Source organism: Neurospora crassa, linkage group II (assembly GCF_000182925.2).
Source record: "Neurospora crassa OR74A linkage group II, whole genome shotgun sequence".
NCBI lineage: Eukaryota > Fungi > Ascomycota > Sordariomycetes > Sordariales > Sordariaceae > Neurospora > Neurospora crassa.
In genome coordinates this window covers 1,637,083-1,659,642 of record NC_026502.1, presented here as the reverse complement: position 1 = coordinate 1,659,642, position 22,560 = coordinate 1,637,083, and the positions used below count along the sequence as shown (strand labels likewise).

General features: G+C 51.6%; 5 protein-coding genes across 5 annotated transcripts; 4 read left to right on the top strand and 1 right to left on the bottom strand.

The window, feature by feature from the left end:
- Positions 1-70: 70 nt before the first annotated feature.
- On the top strand, positions 71-737 carry NCU16537 (hypothetical protein). Its single transcript, XM_011395376.1, has 3 exons — positions 71-298; positions 360-423; positions 487-737. Exons 1-3 carry the CDS (start codon positions 238-240, stop codon positions 545-547), a joined length of 186 nt encoding a protein of 61 aa, XP_011393678.1. The 5' UTR covers positions 71-237; the 3' UTR covers positions 548-737.
- A 608-nt stretch (positions 738-1,345) lies between these two features.
- cya-4 (cytochrome a-4) lies at positions 1,346-2,657 on the top strand. The gene is made up of 3 exons (XM_958355.2): positions 1,346-1,721; positions 2,120-2,313; positions 2,382-2,657. Exons 1-3 carry the CDS (start codon positions 1,487-1,489, stop codon positions 2,466-2,468), a joined length of 516 nt encoding a protein of 171 aa, XP_963448.1. The 5' UTR covers positions 1,346-1,486; the 3' UTR covers positions 2,469-2,657.
- A 2,566-nt stretch (positions 2,658-5,223) lies between these two features.
- On the top strand, positions 5,224-8,929 carry NCU05454 (glycerol-3-phosphate dehydrogenase). Its single transcript, XM_958352.3, has 3 exons — positions 5,224-5,596; positions 5,788-8,215; positions 8,345-8,929. Exons 2-3 carry the CDS (start codon positions 6,325-6,327, stop codon positions 8,536-8,538), a joined length of 2,085 nt encoding a protein of 694 aa, XP_963445.2. The 5' UTR covers positions 5,224-5,596; positions 5,788-6,324; the 3' UTR covers positions 8,539-8,929.
- Positions 8,930-9,246: 317 nt separating this feature from the next.
- Positions 9,247-11,846, bottom strand: NCU05453 (ER to Golgi transporter). Its single transcript, XM_958351.2, has 2 exons — positions 10,975-11,846; positions 9,247-10,908 (listed from the first exon to the last, which is right to left on the bottom strand). The coding sequence occupies exons 1-2, from the start codon at positions 11,368-11,370 to the stop codon at positions 9,517-9,519; spliced, it is 1,788 nt and encodes a 595-aa protein (XP_963444.1). The 5' UTR covers positions 11,371-11,846; the 3' UTR covers positions 9,247-9,516.
- A 166-nt stretch (positions 11,847-12,012) lies between these two features.
- NCU05452 (splicing factor 3b) lies at positions 12,013-14,500 on the top strand. The gene is made up of 2 exons (XM_958350.3): positions 12,013-12,412; positions 12,464-14,500. Exons 1-2 carry the CDS (start codon positions 12,338-12,340, stop codon positions 14,276-14,278), a joined length of 1,890 nt encoding a protein of 629 aa, XP_963443.2. The 5' UTR covers positions 12,013-12,337; the 3' UTR covers positions 14,279-14,500.
- The last annotated feature ends 8,060 nt before the right edge of the window (positions 14,501-22,560 follow it).

Below are 22,560 nucleotides of genomic sequence, written 5' to 3'. Positions count from 1 at the left end.
CCGGGCGGGCGGCGGAATGGAGCTGTGCAGATTATGCTACACTACAGTACAGTACTGCCCTGTACAGCACCGTTGTTGCCGTTTACAGGGACGGACCCAACGAAACGCTGAAGTGTTCTCGAACTGAGTGAAGGTCCAGATCGAATATACTATCGAAGCTGATATTCAATCCGGTCAACTGAGTGGCGATCATCAGCCAAGACATAAAAAAATCAACAACAGCAACAAAAAGTCAAGATGCTCAACGGCAAAAAGATCATCACCATTGGTTTGGTAGTAACCTTTGGCATCGTGAATGGTCCGGGCTCTTTGGTTGCATGTGCTTGTGATTGGAAGAATAAAGTCTGACGTCTCTGCAGGATACTACACATTTGCCCCCAGTCTCCGGGCGGAGAAGGAGAAGCGTGAAGGCCTAAACCTTGGGTGAGAAGATGAGCTTGAAACAATCAAGTGCGGTTAAGACTGGATAGACTAACATGACACCAGTCCCCCGGCCAAGCCCTCTCCATATGAGATTAGGAAGCAAGAGTGGGAGAAAAGAGAATGAGATGTAGGATGCTAGCATGGAGTAGAGTAACAACTAGGTATCGTGATCATACCATCGACCAAGGCATGAGTTATATATATATATTTGGAGGGATATGTCGGTGCATAGCTGTCCCTCTTTTTGTTTTCTCGAAACTCATGACAGCAATTCGTTTGAAACGAAGCATCCAAGGCTTCATTTTCGTTCTGCCGCGTTTACTGTACTCATTGCGGATAACATGACATGAAATATCTCTCTGCAAGGCTTTAATCTGTCTAAAGACCCTGTCGTGTCTCCCACTCCGGACAAGCAAACAATAAACTTTGTGAGACAGTGACGTCTGGCATGTGAGTTCCGTTTTTCAGCTGCCAGAGAATCGAATCGTCGTCATCCAAAAGTCAACAATGAACAATGGACACTCCAGTCAGCCCAAGGACAAAACGTCCATGGTGTGGAAACTGAAGGCGGTCCGTGCCAGCTGTCAAGAGTGTGGAATTGCCAGGTGAGGGGCTCCGTTTCTGAGCGCCAGACACGCAAAAGCTGCCCGTTCACCACTTGCCAGGCGGCCCTGGTCAGCCTGCCGTGAGTTGGCTCCCGGGAAGATACGGGGCCCCAAGCTAGGTAAACTGTGACAGCGAGTCTCATAGCGCTCTGGTTTGGGGGTGTTTTCACTGGCGGGCACTGCGTTCGGGGTGAGCAAAGTGGGCATCAGGCCATCCCAGGCATTCCTCGAGTTCCGAGCTGAGGCCGCATCCCCGTTTCGCCTACCTGCGAATCCCGTTCGCCCAAAAAAAAGCTCGTCCTTTGCATGACTTCACTCCTCGCACAAAATCACCGTCGACGATCGAGCTCCAGGCCTCCGACCACGCACGCGGGCGACTCAATTGGATCCATCTCCACCCCCGACTTCGAATCCTCCTCAACTTCCTAATCTCTGTCAGCCGACAATCCGCCGCCACCATGCTTCGCACTCCTACCGTCTCGGCCCTCGTGCGCAACGTCGCCGTTCGCGCCGCCAAGCCCACCATGGCCGTCCGCGCCGCTTCCACCATGCCCATCTCCAACCCCACGCTTGCCAACATTGAGAAGAGATGGGAGCAGATGCCCATGCAGGAGCAGGCCGAGCTCTGGATGGCTCTCCGCGACCGCATGAAGGGCAACTGGGCCGACCTTACCCTCCAGGAGAAGAAGGCTGGTAAGTGAGAAGTGGAAGGTTGAAGGTTGGCGAAATGCCGGGTGGAGCTCGACCGTCCAAGCTCCGAGCTAGTTGCATCACCAACGCCCGCCTTGAAGCTCCCCCCCGTCACCCTCACTCTGCGACAACCCCGAGCTTCAAACAAGCTTCACGAGCTCCCGGACAGCTTTGGGATCGTTGGGCGGAAATGGATCTTGTCGGCCTAGAGGTTATCGGTTGATTGATGGGTTGTTGGGGGACGCTGGGAGAAGGCTGAGGGAGTAATGGTGCGCTACATTGGAGGAGAAGAGGAGGGAAGCTCCGACGACAAACCGCACCATGACAGCCATCAAGGTCGTCTCAAGAGACACGCAGGCCCAGACCACAGAAAGACTGACATGTACTCTCTCTCAACGCAGCCTACTACATCGCCTTCGGTCCCCACGGCCCCCGCGCTCTCCCCCCTCCCGGCGAGCAGAAGAAGGTCTTGGCCTACACTGTCGCCGGTGTCTTCCTCTCTTTCGTCATCTTCGCTACCATGCGCGCCTTCGCCAAGCCCCCTCCTGCCACCATGACCAAGGAGTGGCAAGAGGCTACCAACGAGTTCCTCAAGGTGCGTCGGCTCATATCGGCTCTTTGTTGGCAACCAGATCAACTAACACATATATCACCAACAAACAGGCCCAGAAGTCCGACCCCCTCACTGGTCTCACCTCCGAAGGCTACAACGGCAAGGGCCACGTTCAGTCTCCCTCTGCCAGCGCATAAGTTTCGCATACTTTTATTGGTGCTCAGGGGTAGACTCATCCTTCGTTCTCTCGGATATCGGCCATGTCAAACGAGTCTGTGAGGATCGGGGGAAAGGACAGTGGTGGCATTGGAATGCTTTGGGGCGCTTAACACTTGGGTTGGTGTGTAAATACTGTACAGCTGACAATGCATTATCATTTCCTTTAGCCGGCGCGTTCGTTTTGTTGTCCGGTGTAAATGGGGGTCATGGGGGTTTAGGGAGATATGGAACTTGGTAGAGAAGAGTGAGCGGATGGGGATAGCTAGATTCGGGCAGTGAGGCCAAGCTCCTGGATATCAAGATGAAACGAGGTATTTGAGGATTTTGAGGGAGTAGCATCGTCACACGCGGAAAGAAGCTTCCGAGCTTTTAAGGCGCCTAGCACCTTTTCAGGATGACGTCTCTTGATCCCTGCTAGGTGTTTCGCTGCTAGTAAGAAATGACACTGTTTGTTTGTTTGTTTGTTTGTTTACTTGACATGGCCGAAAAAGGGGTAAGCTACCCTGCTCCCAGCACCCAGCCGTATCTCACTCGGTAGCCCGTACTTCGGATAAGAGTTACGGGCGATGATTTCACATCCGGGCCTTCGGGACGAGAACGCCACTCATAGTCCTGCCTCATCCAGATGCTCTTTCTTCGTCCTGATGTTTTTGCCTGCTGCGGCTGTCCCCTCGTGACCAACCGTCATCCATGAAGTTGCTGGATTGATTTCAGACTGCGTGCGGGGCTCCATCCCTCGGCGGGCTCTTCCTCCTGGCAGACATCCCATTCAATTCGTCTTTCCAGTGCTTCACCAGTTCACCTTGCTCCTCTACCTGCTTTCTGTTCATTCCTCCTTTTGTATGCCAGTCTTCATCATGCCTCGGATGTGTTTGATGCGCTACACAACAGCCGATCTTGCGGTCAGAACACACTTGTCTGTATGCGGGATCTTCTCATATCTCTTTAAAAAATATTTATTCTTACGTCGATTACGAAGGTGTTCAGCTCCTGGACTGCCTTTCAATTGCTATGAGATAACAATACACGCCGCTCAGCTGTCGGCGACTAAGACAGAGCGACAAATCGAGCCGCTGTCTAGGTGCTACATCAAGTGAACGTCTCTACATCCAACTTGCACCTCCCAGACGTCGAGAGATATCACGAGTCCAGCCACTTCGCGCGGTATCTAGGTAGGCATTCGGATGGACCCAACATCACGAAAGTCGATCCGAGCGGACGTGTGATCTATTGCATGATTGAAGCCATCGCCGTCCGAACAACCGTCATGGCCGTGGAGTTGAATCTCGATGTCGACCCAAACAAGCCCCCTTCGTCCTCCGTCGTTCACCTTGCCCGGTGTTGGGTTGTACGTAGATCCAGCCGGTGGGTTTTCCCCCACAATCTATGTCTGTCATGCAACGGATGGAACCCCGCAACATCATTGTGCACGGGTGTTTTTGTGCATGTCGCATGAATAGGTAGGCATAAGCCAGGAAAAGGCGTAAGCCAAGAACAAGAATGGAAAATGGACAGAAAAGATTTTCCTTCGCGATCAGCTGAATGAATGTCAACGACCATCTATTCATATCCAGACTCTCTATCCAGACACATAATCTTCCGAGGAGGTAAAGCCCAACTTCGACCCAAGATGGATACCGAAATGGAGCAGAGACTCGAGGGGGTGTCACATGATGGAAAATCATAATTTGAGAGGCGTTCTAGAATTCAATCAATATCCATCGTAGGATCCTAGTGTACAGGCAAGATACTCCGAGCAACCGGAAAGCTCGTAACGACGTTCTGGGCACGCTGGGAGCTGAGGAGCCGCATAATTAATAGAAGTGGGTGGGGTCAAGTTTGGCATTAGAGACAGCGAGACTGTCATTGGAAAGGAAGGGGGCAAAGCGAGCTCCCTTCGGGCGGCAGCAGCAGCTGATGATGAGTGAGGGACCTCCTCGAGCTTCTGTTCTCTTTTCATCACAGTTCAGTCCTTTTTTTCATCAGCTCCGATTCATATCAACTCACGCCTCACTATTGGCGGATAATAAAGGCTGACTATGTACTGTACTGTATGTGAGTTCTTGCGGGTGGCATCATTCGACGTTGAGGTCTGCGAGGACGCGGGTTACTGGAATAGGAAAAGAGCCGAAAGCTGACGGGAGGTTTTGAAGAAGCCGTTGCCCGCTAGGCTCTGAGAGGCAAAGCCGGGGAAGGGACAAAAAAAAAAGGAGGGGGCGTGGTGCAGTTGGAAGCTCTGAATGGAAAGGGGGGGGGGGGTTCCGAAACTCGGGGGCCAGACTTGCCCGTGGCGGGGCCGTGAACAGGATCATTGGAATACAAGCGGGCGGGTAAGGTCAGGGTGTAGCTCTAGCTCCAGGGGATTTGTACACACCAAGGCCGCGTGAGGGGACGACGCATTTAGCTCCATGCTGGTAACACAGTTGAGTGACAGGTGCATCAGGTACCACTGTTAATGCAGTGAGGGCAATTGGGTGTTGTCTCAGTCACTGTTTCGCGGGGCAGCTAACGAAAATCACCGGCATGAATGAGGGGGACCTCGAGCTTGAACATGGAAGAATGTGAATTGCATCCCAAATTGGCAACTCTCGGGTCACATTTTGTTTTCCACAATATTCCCTTGGACACAGGCTACCTATGTTCAACCCTCCTTCGCAAAATGGGGACATCAATGTGATCGATATGACTGGAAAAAAAAGAAACAAAGAAAAAAAAAAGCTGCGTTGTCAGTTAAAGACACAGGACTCATCCGAAGACCGAGAAGATGATAGAAATATCAAAAGAATGTCTGCTTCTCAGTCACGATTTTGGTCGGTTCTCCAGATTCCGTCTGTTTCGGGTATCATCCCATTTTTCTATTCAATAGTTCGTCCAGTCTTACACAGCCCCTCCCTACCAACAAAGTGTCAACCAACATAGAACATTCCGTTCCGAATATCCGTAGTTACTCGAGAACAACAGACACAACAAAGAAACTTGACAAAGCAACCAGTTCGCCAACAACCTGTTTGGGGGCAACAACTCAACAAGGCTCTTCGCTGTCAAGAGACACCTCGCTCCTTGGGTTAACGCGAGTTTCCAAAGTCTATGACAACACGCTTTACAGGTTGGTAATTTCTCTTCTCTTTGAGCAAGACTTTTTGCAACACATGTTCCATGCGGAGGACTGGACTGTCCAACAAGACAAGCTGGAGTGCACATCGCCAGCGGTGTAATCGTCGGTGTGTCTCCACGCCCCCGCGTGTACCTGACCTGCTGAATTCTGGATGTCTGTCCGCTGACCAGTCCAGTGGCTAGACGAGCAGCGAGGGGAAACTAACAGAGTAGAGATCTCCGACTCATCTCCAGCAACATTGGGCCTAATTGCGTAGTTCCCATCGCGATCGGCCAGAGCCAAGACAAAACACGTCCGACTCGTTCTTGGGTCAAACCAGGAGAGCCGGATCAACATCCTACCCCTCGTTTCTTATTTTTTGGACTTGAAAAATAAGAACCAGAGACCGAGCTCTTTGTGTGTGTGTGTCTTTTCTTCCCTCTCTCTCTCTCTCTCTCTCTCTGCAAAAAGGAAGTCTCGACTCTTCCTGACAACTTCAACAACCAACCGCCAATACTTCGGTTGCGTCATCGGTGGATACCCCTGTCTCGACAACACCACCGTCGCATTCTCCCTCCTAACACACCTGACTAGTCAGTCAGTCAGTCAGTCTGCCGCCTCCTACCCGTGCGACGACTTCGCGCCCCCCTCGACAAAACTTTTCTCTTTTTTTTCTCTTCGTTTCGGCGTAGTTAAACACCTAATCATCTTTTCACTATATTTTTAATCTACCACCCAAAATGTCGAGGCTATTGCGAGCAAAGAAGCTGGTCGCCCCGGCCCTTGTGGCCGGTGTCGCTGGTGGCTCCCTCTACTACATGTATAAGCCCCGAAACATCCCCGGGTACGAAGGCCCCGTTGTCCCGCCCCCTATCTTCGGCGCCGACGGCACCTTCAAGCTCCCCCGCTTCCCTCAGGTCAAGTCTCGCGACCAGCAGATTGCCGATCTAAAAAAGAGCAACTCGGGAAACAAGGAGGACGAATATGATGTGCTTGTTATCGGAGCTGGCGCAACCGGTGCCGGTGTGGCTCTCGATGCCGCAACTCGCGGTCTCAAGGTCGCCGTTGTTGAGCGAGACGACTTCAGTTCCGGGACAAGCAGCAAGAGCACCAAGCTGGTACACGGTGGTGTGCGTTATCTCGAAAAGGCCGTCTGGAACTTGGACTACGCCCAGTATGAGCTTGTCAAGGAGGCCCTCAAGGAGCGCAAGTACTTCTTGAAGACTGCGCCCCATCTGAGCTCGTGGCTACCAATCATGTTGCCACTCGACCAGTGGTGGAAGGTTCCTTACTACTGGGCTGGCACCAAGTTCTACGATTTCCTGGCTGGTTCCGAGGGCATCGAGAGCTCATACTTTTTGACCAAGAGCAAGGCCATTGATGCCTTCCCCATGCTCAAACAGACCGACCTCGTTGGCGCCCTCGTCTACTACGATGGTGCCCACAACGACTCCCGCATGAACGTCTCGATCGGTATGACTGCCGCCCTCTACGGTGCTACTGTTGTAAACCACATGGAGGTCACTGGCCTTCAGAAGGGCGAGAACGGAAAGCTCTGCGGTGCTACCCTCAAGGACCTTGTCACTGAGAGAGACGGCAACGAGGCGACTCCCTTCAACATCAAGGCCAAGTGCATCATCAACTGCACTGGTCCCTTCACAGACAGCATCCGTAAGATGGACGACCAGGACTGCAAGGAGATTGTCGCCCCCGCCTCCGGTGTGCACGTCATCCTCCCCGGTTACTACAGCCCTGGCAAGATGGGCCTGATCGACCCCTCCACCTCCGACGGCAGAGTCATCTTCTTCCTCCCCTGGCAAGGCAACACCATTGCCGGTACCACCGACGAGCCTGCGACCATTACCAAGAACCCCCTTCCCGACGAGAAGTCCATCCAGTGGATTCTCAACGAGATCAGCCACTACCTCTCCCCCGACATCAACGTCCGCCGCGGCGACGTCCTGGCTGCCTGGTCCGGTCTCCGCCCTCTCGTAAGGGACCCCAAGGCCAAGAACACCGAGTCCCTTGTCCGTAACCACCTGATCGATATCTCCCCCTCCGGCCTCATCACCTGCGCCGGTGGCAAGTGGACCACCTACCGCCAAATGGCCGAGGAGTGCGTCGACGCCGCCATCAAGGAGTTCAACCTGCCCGTCAAGCCCATCGCCAACCCTCCCCTGGTCAGCGGCACTGAGCACGTGGAAGACGATGCCGTCCTCGACGGCTCCTGCCAGACGCACCGTGTCCGCCTGATCGGCGCTCATGGCTTCAGCCGCACCTTGTTCATCCACCTGATCCAGCACTTTGGCGTCGAGACCGAGGTCGCCAAGCACTTGACCGAGAGCTACGGCGACCGCGCCTGGACCGTTGCTTCGCTGTGCAAGGCCACCAACAAGCGCTTCCCCGCCAAGGGCGAGCGCATTGCAGAGCTTTACCCCTTTGTTGACGGCGAGATCCGCTACGCGGTCAGGCACGAGTATGCCCAGACGGCTGTGGACGTGCTCGCTCGTCGCACGAGATTGGCCTTCTTGAATGCGCAGGCGGCGCTCGAGGCGTTGCCCAAGGTTATTGACATCATGGCTGATGAGCTCAAGTGGGATGCGAAGAGGAAGGATGTTGAGTGGAAGGACAGTAAGTTATTCGCCCCATGCCATTCATTACTCCATTACCCATTACTAGGTCATCCCTTGATGTCAACTTCTCTCCCTTTCTTTTTACAACTTCAGACGAACAATAGCTAACGAACATGTTCCCACACAGCCGTCGCCTTCCTCGAGTCAATGGGCCTTCCCCAACCGATGCTCACCACCACCCGCCAACAAGTCGAGAAGGGCAAGCTGGACTGGTCCAACTCGCTCGAGTGGAAGATGTACTCGAGACACGATAAGCCGGTCGACGAGAAGGAGCGCAACGAGCAGGCCGAGATTGCCGGGCGCGCGGGGACTCATCGTTAATGATGGGCTCTGTCTCCCTTTGGCGCGAAAAGAGATGGGATTATAAAAGGAACAGTAGAAGAAGGATGACAGAACCTATATTGCATTGGCGATTGAATGGGTTTTCCTTGGTTCAGGCAGTAAAGGCGTTTTTGTTGTTCTAGACTGGACTGGACTGGACTGGACTGGACTGGCTGGTTGGGTTGGCATGAATGTCAGAGGGTCGCTTACGTTAACGTTATTCAGCGTTGGTGATGTGGTGTCTTGATTATATAGACTCTTTTTGAATCCTTCATTCGAGTATATGATGTGGTTGTATATGTGTCATTTGATTCGCGCTCGCTCTAGGTGACGTTCTCCGAGATGAACAGTCTAGTGTGTTTGATGATAGAAATTCAAGAGTTGCGGTCCGATTTCTCTACCTTTTCCACTTTGGATGCACTGTAGAACTCCATGTGTTGTTTTTCCATAAAGGTACGTAGAGATAGTCGTGACAAGGAAGAAAGAGAAGATGATGGGGAAAAAAAAAAAGAAGTTGGGAAAAGAGAAAAGAGAAAAAAAAAAAAAAGAAAAAGAAAAAGAAAAAAAAGGCTCTTTCGAGAAAGGAGATGGCAAAGGGTGGGGAAAGACGTTCAGCCAAAAAGGAAGACATCAAAAGGAAGGTCTGAAGCGTACTTATTTGAGGTTTCGCTTCACAGAAGTTTGCACTTCGCTCTCATAATTCTTCCCATTCCATCAGTCTCCACGGCCATTATCCCATTCGCTTTTCTAAACACCATTCAGTTCCCTCTTGAAGTAGTCAAACAAAAACTGAAGTCTAAAAGCCCAGATTACCCCAAACCACAACGCAGGGCATCCAAAACACATTGCAGTCAATAAAAGTAATAATGATAATAACAACCAGAAAAACCTCTACAGAATAAGACTCATCTCTGCAGAGTATCATTACAATCAAATCCAACAATGCCGGTTTGATGCTCATCTAAACCTCTATCTATCCTAAGACATAACAGCAACTCCCGCCGGCCCTGAAACTTCGGCACCACCATTCTGCCCACGCCCGTCCCCAACCCTCCATGTATGTTCCTGCCTCGTCCCCGGCGGCAGCCATCCACCATTAGCCTTGGCCATGCTCGCGCCTCTTTGTCTCCCACCTCCTGCTGTTGTTGACACTGACGAAGGGTTGGGCCCATCATCCTTTTTATTCGCGCCAAGGTCGGCACTACTTGTGGTGGGCTGGATTGAGGGCATATACCCGTACCCGCCTATTTGGGTATTCAGGCTTGAGGAGGGTTGATACTGGGAAGAAGTTTCGGTGGTTTGCTTGGTGTTAAGCGGTAGGATCGATTCGTGCATCTTGGAACGAGAGAGCGAGCGCGCGCGCTGGTCGGCTTTGTTCTTCTCCTGGCTGCGGTCGTACAAATACAGGCCCAAAAAGGTGAGGGCGATGCCGACGGCTTGGACGTTGGTCGTCGGCGAGCGGAACCAGATGATGGCGATGATGATGACGAAGACGCGCTTGAGCAGGGAGGCGACGCTGTAAGTGACGGGGCTTACCATGCTCAACAGCACAAAGGCGAGAATGTTTTGGCCGAAATGGAAGGTGCCGTTGAATATGAATTCCAGGGTCAGACGGCCGTGGTCGAACGAGTTGGGCGTCTCGCTCAGGTCGACCGAGCCGTCCCAGAGGAAGTCGCCGATTATGGAGAAGCCTTCAGACCACAGCCAGATGGGACCGGTAAGGATGAAGGCCATGCCAGAGGAGTAACAGAGAAGGTTCAGCTTGTCGAGCTTCTTGGACCGGTGACCGTTACTGTGCCCGTCTTCTTGCTCGGCGCGCGCGGCTTCGTTGAAGAGCCGCTTGGAGAAGATGTTCTGGGTGACGAAGATGATGGTGGCTATTAGGGCGTAGAGGATGCCGAGGAACTGGCCCTCGCCAAACGAGTGTTTGCCGGAACAGGCAAGCATGACGCCGATTGTCAGGGGCACGAGGGAGTAGTATGTTGCGCGCGGGTAGCGAATGTCGAATATCAAGCGGTAGGCGAGCACGGTGAATAATGGGGATAGACCCTTGATGGTATGGACGAGCGAGACGGGGATCTTGGAGGTCGCGGACGAGGAGAGGAGGTGGCCGAAGATCTGGAAGGCCGCCAGAGGAAGCGTAGTGACAATGACATCGCGCGAGGGCTTGCGAATCGGGTGTTTGAGTGCGGGCACGGCGGTGCGCAGCTTGGGAAACGTCGAAGCTAACCAGGAGGCTAGGAGGCAGTAGGAACAAACGAAGGCGAATTGGATCAGCGTGAGGGTCGCGGGTTTGTCAAAGGTCGTGAGGATCGATTTGGAAGAGGTGTTGGTCAGCGCCGAGGACCAGTACCACATCATACAGAGCCCCTATAGAGAAGAGGAGAAGAGGTTAGCTTTGCACAGAGGAATGGCCGTTGGGGCAAATGTTCGTACTATTAGTTTGTAGGATACAGGCGCACGAAGTGCTTCCGCAATCTCATGAGCATTCTGGCTCATACTCCCCGAGCGCATCCGGTGTATCGCATTGCTAATGCTCGTTTGCCTAGAATGACCACGGCCATGGGAGTAGGCGTTTACGGGCCCTGGGGAGTCTCTAGGAGCCCATGTCACTTTGCTTTCCCTTCTCGGTCGCCATTGATCCGAGGGCGCATTAGAACCGGCATTCGTAGACCGGCCGTTTCCGCTGGGATAGCCGTTCGTTGTTTGTGAGGTATCGAAGTCGGGGAACTTTTCGGTGGTATCTGGGGCCGCGCTGGTGTCGGCATGGTGTTGTCGGAGGTTTGGCGAGGCTCTCAAGGACGAGCCAGTCGATGCTGTATATTGCGCCATGGCAATCGTCCAATTGCGCGTTGGCAACACCCGGATAGACAGAGGAGGGGGGAGAATTTTCCAAGGAGGGAATTGTGATGGTGAAAGCCGTCGGCGGGGAGTCGAATTCCGTTCCTGACCTGGATGTTTCGCGCTGCTGGAGTCTATCACAGGATGACGCTGATCATGGCCGCTTTGGTCGGTCTCGAGAACTTGGTGGAATTAACAGATGGTGTACGAGCAGAGTAAGTTATGCGCAGCTATGATGTACAGAGAATCTGGTGTAACTCGTGTAAAGGTATTAAGATTATGGCAGATGGCGTTATACAACCAACATCAAAGTTCCAGACCAAAACCTCAAAGTACTTACTTTCTGTAACATTTCCCTCCCCTTGGTCAGATGCGATCCAGGCGCTTACAGATAAGAATAAGGTGCAGTCGTCCTCGTTCTTGGCGCTCCAATCCCGCTCTGGAATGCTTCCATGGGCAAGGACAAACCCTACGAACCGCCACCTCTAATGTCAGGGGAGCAGTCAGTCAGGGGTCGACCAACGGCAGCACTTGCTACGCCATATTTGGCATCTGTTCAGCCTCAAAAGAGAGGACTCTTAAGGTCACCACCAGCCACACTGTTCCAGGCTGCCTGGATACTAGTGCTGTAGCGCCGCAATCAGCTACTAAATCGGCAGGCAAATCGCCATACGTACTACGTACCGTTTGGTTCACAGTGCTTGGAGCTCGAAACTTTTGGAGCACGCGCATTCCACTTCGCGACGCCTTGCAGCGAGTGGACTTCGAGGCCGGTCCACCACTTTGCTGCTACCTAGTATCACCACATCCTCGTCACTATCATTTGCCCACTCGAAGAGAAACCCAACCACAGCCATTTGTACATTGACGGCCTTAATCTGAGTTTTGGGTTCATCAGCAAATCATCACAATCAATCAGACACACACGGGAGCATCCAGCTCTCAATCGCTGGTCAAGATGGCGGCCACCAAGATGACCAAGAACCAAATGCGCCGGGCCAAGAAGAAGGAACAGAAGAAAGCCCAGACTGAGGTACGTCTTAGAACCTGTCGCCCATCATGTCCATTTGCTAACGTGATACAGAATGGCACCAAGGCGCCCGAAACCGAAACCACGAACGGCGAGGCGACAGTAGACGCTAAGGAAGATACAACCGTGAAGAACGAAACCACACCATCAGATTCTGAAGTTAAGAAGGAAGATTCACCCCAGAAGATCGAGGTCGATGGCCCCGTCGATGATCAAGTCGGTGTCGAGCTTTCTGCTTTCGATGAGGATCCCGCCTTCGCAGCCTACAAGAACATCTTCGAGAAGTTTGGTATGAGCCTGGATGAGGACGATGTGGCGAGGGAAGCAAATGCGGGCAACAAGGGAGAGGTTTTCTTCGACCAAGACGATGAGATTCCCAGCGAGGAGGAGGATGCAGGCAAACTATCCAAGAAGAAGCGCAAGAAGCTGAACAAGCTCTCTATTGCGGAGCTGAAGGCGTTGGTCAGGAATCCGGAGGTGGTTGAGTGGCAAGACGTCTCATCATCCGATCCCCGCTTGCTTGTTCAGATCAAAGCTCAAAGGAACATCGTTCCCGTACCCAGCCATTGGTCCCTCAAGCGGGAATATCTTTCGAGCAAGCGTGGTATCGAGAAGCCGCCCTTCAAGCTTCCAAAGTTCATCGCCGAGACCGGCATCACAGAGATGCGCGATGCCGTCCTCGAGAAGCAAGCAGAGCAGACTCTCAAGCAGAAACAGCGCGAGCGTGTGCAACCGAAGATGGGCAAACTCGATATTGACTACCAAAAGCTCTACGACGCCTTCTTCCGCCACCAAACGAAACCAGACCTTACCAGATTTGGCGACGTCTATTACGAGGGCAAGGAGTGGGAGGCAGATTATAAGGTATTCCGCGCCGGCGAGATTAGCGATGCGTTAAGGGAAGCGCTAGGCATGCAGCCCGGCTTCCCCCCTCCATGGCTTCTCCAGCAACAGCGTGTCGGTCCTCCTCCATCCTATCCCACCCTCAAGATCCCTGGCCTCAACGCCCCGCTACCACCGGGTGCGGAATGGGGCTTCCAACCCGGTCAATGGGGCAAGCCCCCTCTAGACGAGTACAACCGTCCCCTATACGGCGGTGACATTTTCGGCATCATGGCCCCCGGTCAACGAGGCGCCGCCGCTCCCTTCCAACAACCCCAGACACAAGGACCGGCGGCCACTGGTTTCGGTGGCGAGCCTGTTGAGCGCACACTATGGGGTGAGCTCCAGCCTCCCGCCGAAGAATCAGATGAAGAAGAGTCCGACGAGGAAGAGGATGAGGATGAAGAGGAAGAGGACCACGACATTCCGCCCGGCGGCACTGAGACCTCCATCAGCCAATTCGACGCCGGACACCCCTCCGGCTACGCCAGCAGCATGCATCCCGGCGAGGCGCCTGTCGAGACCAGCATGGCGGGCGAATTCGACCTGCGCAAGACGCGGCGCGGCTACGAGACGGAGGAGTCGGCCGCACCGAGATCGGCGTACCAGGTTATCCCCGAAAGGCAGACGCGCGCCGAGGGTTTCTTTGGTTCCGACAAGACGTACGACTTGGCGTCTGGCAGGCCGGGTGCTGGGCCTGGATCTTCCGTACCTGTACTCGGAAGAGACGATGACGATAGTCGCAAGCGGAAGAAGCCTGGTGATGTGGAGGTGGCGCTTGATCCGGATCTGTTGGCGGCGCAGGCCGGGTTGAGTAAGGAGGAGTTAAGGAAGAGGTATGAAGCTGGAAGAAAAGAGGAGGGTCCGGGTGCCCAGTGGGCGAGTAGCTATGATGAGGATTTGAGCGACATGATTGCGCAGGAAAGTAGGAAGAGGCAGAGGAGGGAGGAAGAGAGGAGAGAGGAGAGGAGGGGTGGGAGGAGGTAAAGAGCTCCCGAGTGTCCAAAGAATTGTTATGATCCGCAAACAAATTGTTCAAGTTGGGCGTTGGACGGTGAAAGGTCTTCATAATGAACTACATAACATAGGAGATGAAAGTGGTGTATTGGTTATAAGGACTAAGTGCATCCTAGAATGAGAGACCATGTCCAGGAATGTTCAAGTTCGCTTTTCTTCTTTTCTCAAGTAGCCTGTCGTCTTGAATGGTGGAAGCTTCCATGATACCAAGCATCCACGAACGGGATCGTCTCCAAGGACACTCGATCACAACTGGGTGAGCACCCTCCAGTTACGGGAAAATCTACCCCAGCTGCAGAAACTTAAAGTCCCTATTCTTTCTAATTCTGCCGGGAACACCATCACATCAGGACTGGGCAGAACGGCGGTGCCCTTTTGGTCTCTCCTCGCCTCTCCCTTTCTTGTTTGACTTGACCAGATTCCTGGCCGTAAGTCAAAGGCAAGTGAAAAGAGAAGGGAGAATTATGCAAAAAGATGCAACAAGAAAGTGATAGGATGATGAATATAATACGAGTGGAATACGAAAATATATGGAAAGCTGCAACTACTGGTGGCCAAACACCGACAGGCCGGGTACTGAAGACAGTCAAGAAACAAAGGCAAGTCCAGAAGTTGAGAAAGATGAAGCATTTGACTTCAATCAGGAAAGAAACGCTAACTGTATCGTGCCTACCGAGGAGCGAGGAGTGTTGGAGGTGAAGAAAAATATGTTCTGGTTAGGCGTTATACTATCCTCACCCGATGAACCTCGATCTAGTGTCCTATTTATATTGAGCTATGATATTGACATGTTTCCCTCAATGTCATTCAAGGAGAAGGAGAATATTGCCGTATATCACACTGTTTAGAGTTTATTCTTCTTGCAGGTAAACCAGACCATCGATGGACTGTAGTTGTCCGAATGTCTACCAGATCAAGAGACTACCAGATCAGGAAACAGTGTATGAAGACGATTGCGAGCTATCATCATCATCATCATCACGATCATAAAGTTTTCATGCGGATGTTTCGTCTCTCATTCACTTATGAAAACACCAACTGGCCTTCGCGAACAGAGTCTCTAGAACGCAGCGACAGCCTTCAATCAGCTCGCAATTAGTTCCCTCTCTGCTACCGTGTATTCTCTTCCGTGGTGTTTCGTCCAGCCTCCAGTTGGCGGCCGTGCCTTCCCTTCCCTCCTATCTCATGCCACACATCGGGATCTTATCTGCCCGCAAGCTGCAGCACTCCTGCCCTCCTTCCCATGTACCTTCCCGCGCAAGCCCCCTTCACCTGCAGTACATAAGCAGATCTTCCAGCCCCTCCTGCCACCACCAAGAGACAAACCCCGTGCCTAGCACCAGCTGCCGCATGGCAGAATGGCGCAGTGGTCTCGTGTACTGCTGTGCCCATGCAAACTCAAGAGTTCGCCGGTTCGAAACGAACAGAGGCAAAGATTCTCAGACAAACAAGTCTGAACTGAAGCGTAGCTCATACTGCTACAAAAGACTACTGGGCAACAAAAAGCCAATCAAAGACAAAAGCGCGATGCTGTTGAGCTTGAAAGTCAGCGCCACCAGAGCCAAAGACGCAAAGCGACACTCCGCTGCAAAATACAAAACTTGCTACAGACGAAGTGTTTGTTGCATAGATACTTGTGTCCTCCAAAAGGCACAACTAATAACCATCGATGGATCGACCATCGATGACTCGCAAAAAGATCTCACTTTGGGAAACGCGATATTCTTCGACCCTCGTCAGATGGAGCTACCGAGCAGTAGCGAAGCTGGAGGGGATAATGGGATCAGTGAGGGTACTGGGGGGAAGAATAGGGGTCGCGTTTCCTGCTGGGCTACGGGGTTTGTCTCAGTGTACTCTGTACACACTCTTTTTTTTTTCTCGTTTTTTTTTTTTTTTTTTCCTACTCGGGACTTGGTTTCGTTGTGCTTCCTCTTTGCGATCATTGAGCGACGAAATGATTCATTCTTACTCTTGATACTGTTCAAGTGTCGTGACAATGGTTACGAGTGCCCGATGGACTTCCGTTCGAGATGTGTATGTCCCTTGGCTATAGACCGGTCCCGTTCGGCACTTGTGGCTCGGGGGTAGGATGCTATTTTTACTGCCGTATCCGAGTCCGATAATCCCGTTCGATGCCGGCGATTCGATATCGACCGGCAAATCTACTATGTCACATCCTCATCTCTCGGTTCTAGAGAACATGCGACTTGACGTGAATCGTATGTTCTTAGCACTTTGACAATGCTAGTGGGCGATCGGAAAATGCTACCTTCGCCGGAAATTAATTGCGGCAGTTGAGTTCGGTCATTGACGTGCGGTGGTTGCAATTTCCCTCAACTCGTTGCGACGTAACCAACTACAACCTCACCCACAATCCGCTATATCCGTGCTTCTATCACGCCCCGGTTATTGACTTTTATGTTCTTGAAGCTCAGTGTCGTACCATTAACCCTGGCTGTTCTAGGGCACTGTCTCTTACGGACAAATCAACAAGTTGCGATCCTTAGATGTTGCGTCGGCCGGGGGGCAATCCTATGATGATACCTTGTCTCGTTCTTTATATCTTGAAAGTGTTGAGGTCCAGCCCTTGACATCCACCAACTGTCATCGGAGAGGACTCTCGTATCAGACCTTGCGAGTAATATATCTGGAATAATTATATACCAAGGTGTCTAGACACTATTCACTAATTGGGAATCGAGGTGGCGAAGCTCGACCAACATTGTCTTAACGCAAAGAATATTATCATAGTTCACGGTTGTGTCAAACATCCATGCGTTAGTTAGATCGCCTGTCACATCGTAGGCGGTATCTCCTCGAAGTGCTCAAACTCGTGTTGCCCGCGAAGTAACAGCTCTTGTAGTTCGAAACTTGGAAAATGTGAAAACAAGAAACAAGGCGGGGCATCAATAACGACTTCCTTCCACAATTCAATCTAGACATTACGAAAACATGGGCTCTGCTATGGAGCCAAAGTCATCTGGGTTAGGTGACGACACTGTCAACGGTCAACGGGTGGCGGATAGAAGATACGATAATGCGCGGCAAGATTCGATGGTGATCGACAGATTTCCTTGTTTTCTCGTCCCATTTATCATGCGATTCTCTTCAACATGCTTGCTGGAATGTAACTGTGGTCCCTTGTCGCATTGTGTTCTTCCAGGCATGGGAAGAAGAGACCACGGCTCTATCCAAGCTCGGTAACTCGGTTACATGTCGGACAGGTTTGAGCATACAGCTCACATTCTCCTTCTTCTCTTCCCCCCTTTTGCACACCTAATCATTTCACATTAACATGATTTGCAATTGTGTCTCTCTCCATCGACGACACGACTTGACGTTTCTCCGCCAAGAAAGTCTTTCAAGCAACAGCACTCAACTACAGCCCCTTTTAGGAAGCTGCTTCTGTCAACAAACCGTCATAATTTGTCAATGAAGCAAGAGCAATGGCACAGTAGCAGTAGCATTACATGGAAGCACAGCAAATGAATGGAATCCAAAAGATCCCGCCATCCATTCTCTCGCCAGTCATGGATGGAATTTTGGGAACATGGCACATTTTCGCCCATGTATGTACACAGCATCCCTACTGTAACATACACTGCTATCTACAATTCCCATCTCAATTTGGAATCCTTCGGTGCAACACTGCACTGCATCTCCATCGTCGACACAATATCTCAACCAAGGATAATATCGCCGATAATGGACATGAAGGACGGGGAGGCGAGTCAAAATTGGCAACAGAGTCAGACGGGACGGGACGAAACGGATGCTGGACATGCCCTTCCCGGTTTTTTTCTTTGTCATGTTGAGAAGGGTCCTGCATGCCACTTCTATCTCCTCCGGGAAGGTGTTATCCATGCTGGATCTTGGATCTTGGTTGGGCTCAATCTTGGCTAAGGTCAACGCCACGAATGTTGGCCAGAGGGTCTCCTCCAAGATCAAAACGACAGCGAAGTAGGCTGGAGGGTGGAGGCCGTCTCATTGCCACCAGTGCCACTACTACACTACTACGTAGGCCATGTTATGAGGGAATTGGATGGAGTGAGGACCTTGATGGATTCAACATCGGCTAAGGGGTAGCCCAGTTCTGCAGCCAGAAGTCTTTGTCGTTTGTGAAGACATCACATACTTGGTCACTGGGGGCTTGTACGATGAGTCCAAGTTCAGATCTCAAGTCGATTTCCGATCACTTGCAGAAGTCGCAGGTTCTGAGGCAGAATGATCTCCCGTTGCACAACAGCCGGCATACGTCGTGATGCCGGCAGTTAAAAAATCACGGCAAGAGAAAGCGGTAACCTGCGTCTGCTAACTACAGAGACCAACTAGCAACACTACCTATCACCAAGACAGACAAGACAAACTGCAACGTCGAACAACGCACGCCCGACAACTTTGACCGCTGGTAAAGACAATATACCGATTTCAGTTCCGTGTGAGACAGAGTAGTGTTTGGAAGGAGACACATGAAACTCGCCGTTGAAACAAGTAAACAACCTCACCCTCAGCATAACCAACCCCGTGGCCACTTTATCCAACAATCATTGGACGTTCATGACGAACACTCCCTACCCCTAAACTACCTGGCCTTGCCATCTACCGCCGCGCCAAATATGGCAGTTCGTTCCCCTGCGACTTCCGAGATCGGACATCTTACACTACACTATCTACACAGTCCATCCAGGCACAAATCTCACACATGGTGCAGTGGTCCAATGCTAGAACGGACAAACACATTTTTGGAGTCACTCTCCCGAGACGATGAGGCTCTTCCGCCGCATGCGCCGCCGGCTGCCCTGGGGCCCGCCCAACCCGCCAACGACGGACTATCCCGCTCGGCGATGGCGTTTTTGGAGTCCTGGACGTGCTAACCAATTGCAGTGCCAATCCCGAAAGCGAATCAGGCAAGAAAAAGAAAAGAAAAGAAAAAAAACCAACGCGGCAGTCAAGACGACAAACCAGGGAAGAGAAGAAAAGATAGGGGCCATGCCGGCATGTGCATGGGACTTGTGTGTGTTAACGAAGACCGTTGGCGCCGCCACGGCTCTCCCCGACGTCCGGCCGTTTGTTCTAGAAGGTCTTTTTTTTTATTTCATTTGTTTTTTTGATACCGACAGGAGAGCAAAAGCGAAGTGATGCGATGTTTGCTTGTTCTTCTTGCTTCCGTGCATCCGTAGTCTGTCTGGTGTGCTGCGTAGAACCGACCAGACGGATGGACAACGACGACGACGACGGCATCGCCGAGTTTCCATCCGCCGTTGTCCGTGCTTTGATGGTACTTCCCGTCTATCATTCATTCCAGTCCATCGATATATCCGGCTTTACTATTCATGGCAACTGATGATTTCATTCACTCCCATCAATTGCCACCGCTGGCCGAGTAGCATCGGCCAGAATCGGCTGGCCAAACACCGCCTTCGAAGCGAGCAGCAGCGCCACGATGCAGTTCAAGGTACAGTAGGAACGAACGTGGGTCGTGGGGGGAGACGGGAAGGAAGCAGGGAATGGGGATTGTGGAGGAAGACAAGCAGTGTACAGACGCTATCAAGTGACAATTTCAGCCAGTGTCTCCAGTGGGCACTAGCTAGGCATGCCACTCATCAAAGGAATGGAAAGAGGGAAAAAAAACCGTTAGGTGATTCTAGAGATTGCTGTCGGTCACAATAAACGGGAATAACAAACGGGAATACATACAATAATAAGACTACCATTAGTGTATTTCAATGGTGTCCGGACTGATTGTCAAGGACTGCTGGAAAGCAGGGAGTCAAGGGGTTTCTCTTCAGTCTTGTTGTCAGAGACGGGAAGTCCCCCGTGGGGAAAGTGGACTAGGTAGGAAATTTCGAACATTGTTTCTGCCTATGTCTCGCCTCCTTAGGTACGCATCAAATGCCCTGTTCCTGGACAATAGGTATTGTACACTAACCTAGATGACAACATGCGGGTCGCTACGTACCTCTATCGATCAGGAGACCCGACCGTTACGTTTTGAATGAAATGTAGTGTATGATCCATCAGCCTTCTTCCCCCCCTTTCCCATGAATCCATGATCGGAGGATACTCAACGAGGTAGCGAAAAGTGCATCATGACACCGGCCGAGATAGGCGTAAAATGCTAGGATGGATTAGTTTCGAATGTAGTAAGACGGGACAAGGATCACTCTCCTACCTATACCATCGACTTCTTGGGCGGCCTTTTACATACCCTCAACGGCTTTCAACGCCCTCTTCATCCGTGTGCACGTGTATGTACCTGACCATCACCATTCTTCAAGCTTGCACTTCTTACTTCTTGCTTCTTTTTTTATCATGTGGCAGGTAGAGGTGATTCTCGATTACGGCGTTTTTCCGCCCTTCGAAATTGACACTTGAATTGAGTGCTCGATTGGATTTAATCAACCCTGGAATCGACAGCATACATAGCAAGATGACAGACTGAACTGATTGAACCTAACCAAAGCAGGCAACAACCGAGGCAACAAAGCTGAGCTACACTATACACTACACTAGCTTCCACTTCAAAATACATTAGCCCAAGGCTACCAGTTTAGTGTAGTCAGTCAGTCCCACCAGGAGGGGGTCCGTCTTCGATAAGTCGTCCTTGGGTCTACATACATAGTGTGAATCGCTATCGCTCGCTACACTACGGAAATACACGTTCGGATTTATGATTCACTACTGATCTGCACCACTGCACTAACACACACACACACACGCATAGACCACCACACTTTTATCAAATTTCAATATCGGTTGAGCCCTTCCCTTTTTTTGTGCTTTGGGGTCTCCACGTTTTTGTTTTTACCGAGAGATATCTCCCCGTCTGTCAGTCAATTTAATTCAATTCAGTCCAGTCGGTCAATCGGTCAGTCAGTCAGTCAGTCCGTTAGTCAATTTGCTCACTCGCTCGCTCGCTCGCTACACTACCCTACTCGTTAGAGGATCGGCTCGTCTCGTCTCGTCTCGCTCCACGTCGTTCGTTTCCTCGTTGTGCGGTCTCAAGGGTGCTTGCTGCTTCGATCGTGATGATGCTCATTCAACCTCCACTCATCTCGGGAAGGGGGGACATCAAGCAAGGGACTCGAGACGTAGGCGAAGGGAAGAGCAAGAGAAGAGAGAGAGGCTGGTGTAGTGGAGAGTGATGGAGAGCTCTTTACACTACACTACATCAGCAGAGTCTTGGTTTTTGGCATACTTACGTACATACACTACACAGTACAAAAAAAAACGGACGGGTAGGGTGGAAGGGGAAGGGATTCATCAAGGGAAAGGGGAAAGAAAAGGGCCAAGACAGAGAGACAAAAGAGACAGACAGGGACAGAGAGAGAGAGAAGTCGTGGAGCGTGGAGCAAATCAGATGGCTTTTTCGGCGCACTTGAGCCGAGAAAATTTGGCCAAGTTTGGAAATGTCATTGCATGATTTTTGCTAGTGTAAAGTCTAGGGTACGCCACCTAGTGATACCCAAGGGAGAGAGAGAGAAAGTGTGTGGGACCGTGGGGGCTTCTTCTTCTTCTTTACCAGTCCCTAGCACAATATCTGCGGAGTGTGTAAATGCCTTCAAATCACAAAATGTGTGCTGCCCTTGGGGGGGGGGGGGGGGGGGGGGCGCGGTCTTCCCCTCCCCTGACCCAGCTAGGGTATGTAGCTGGCAGGTTGGGTAGCTTCGATAGACCTGGTTATGTTAACGTTACCTCTAAACCGTCCGTTTCTTATTTTTCTTATTTATACCCTGGAAACCTTCAACAGTGGCATTGACAGGGACATCCTCCTACAGTAGAATCCCCAAAAATTACATGGAATATCAAGCATTATGGGGAACACCCAAAGGTTATGAGATAAATGAGATATAATATGCAAGAAGAGAGCCAAAGCTTGGTGAGAAACAGGGGTTCGTGACCCCGCCTGGGCATGCACCTAGAGGCCATACTCTGGTGACCTATATGATATATGCAATCTCTAAAGTATGCAGTTGCAGGGGCTTGCACTGGTCCATGGTGATGCTTTTCCCTGCTCGCCGTCTGTGCCCTAACATCATGTTCCCCGATGGTCTTCGGGGTTTGAAGTTGGGGGCTTGGTGGGGGTTCTTTTTCGTCCTTTATCAAAATTGGTCCGGACGGCAATGACGTCTCCGTAATTTGACCGTGGGGTCCGGTCAACATCTGGGGCACGCACCAGAAAGGTTGCATTCGACATCCTTGCCTTTCTTCATCTCGTCGACTTGACGATGGAGCCATCTTCGGCAAACTTA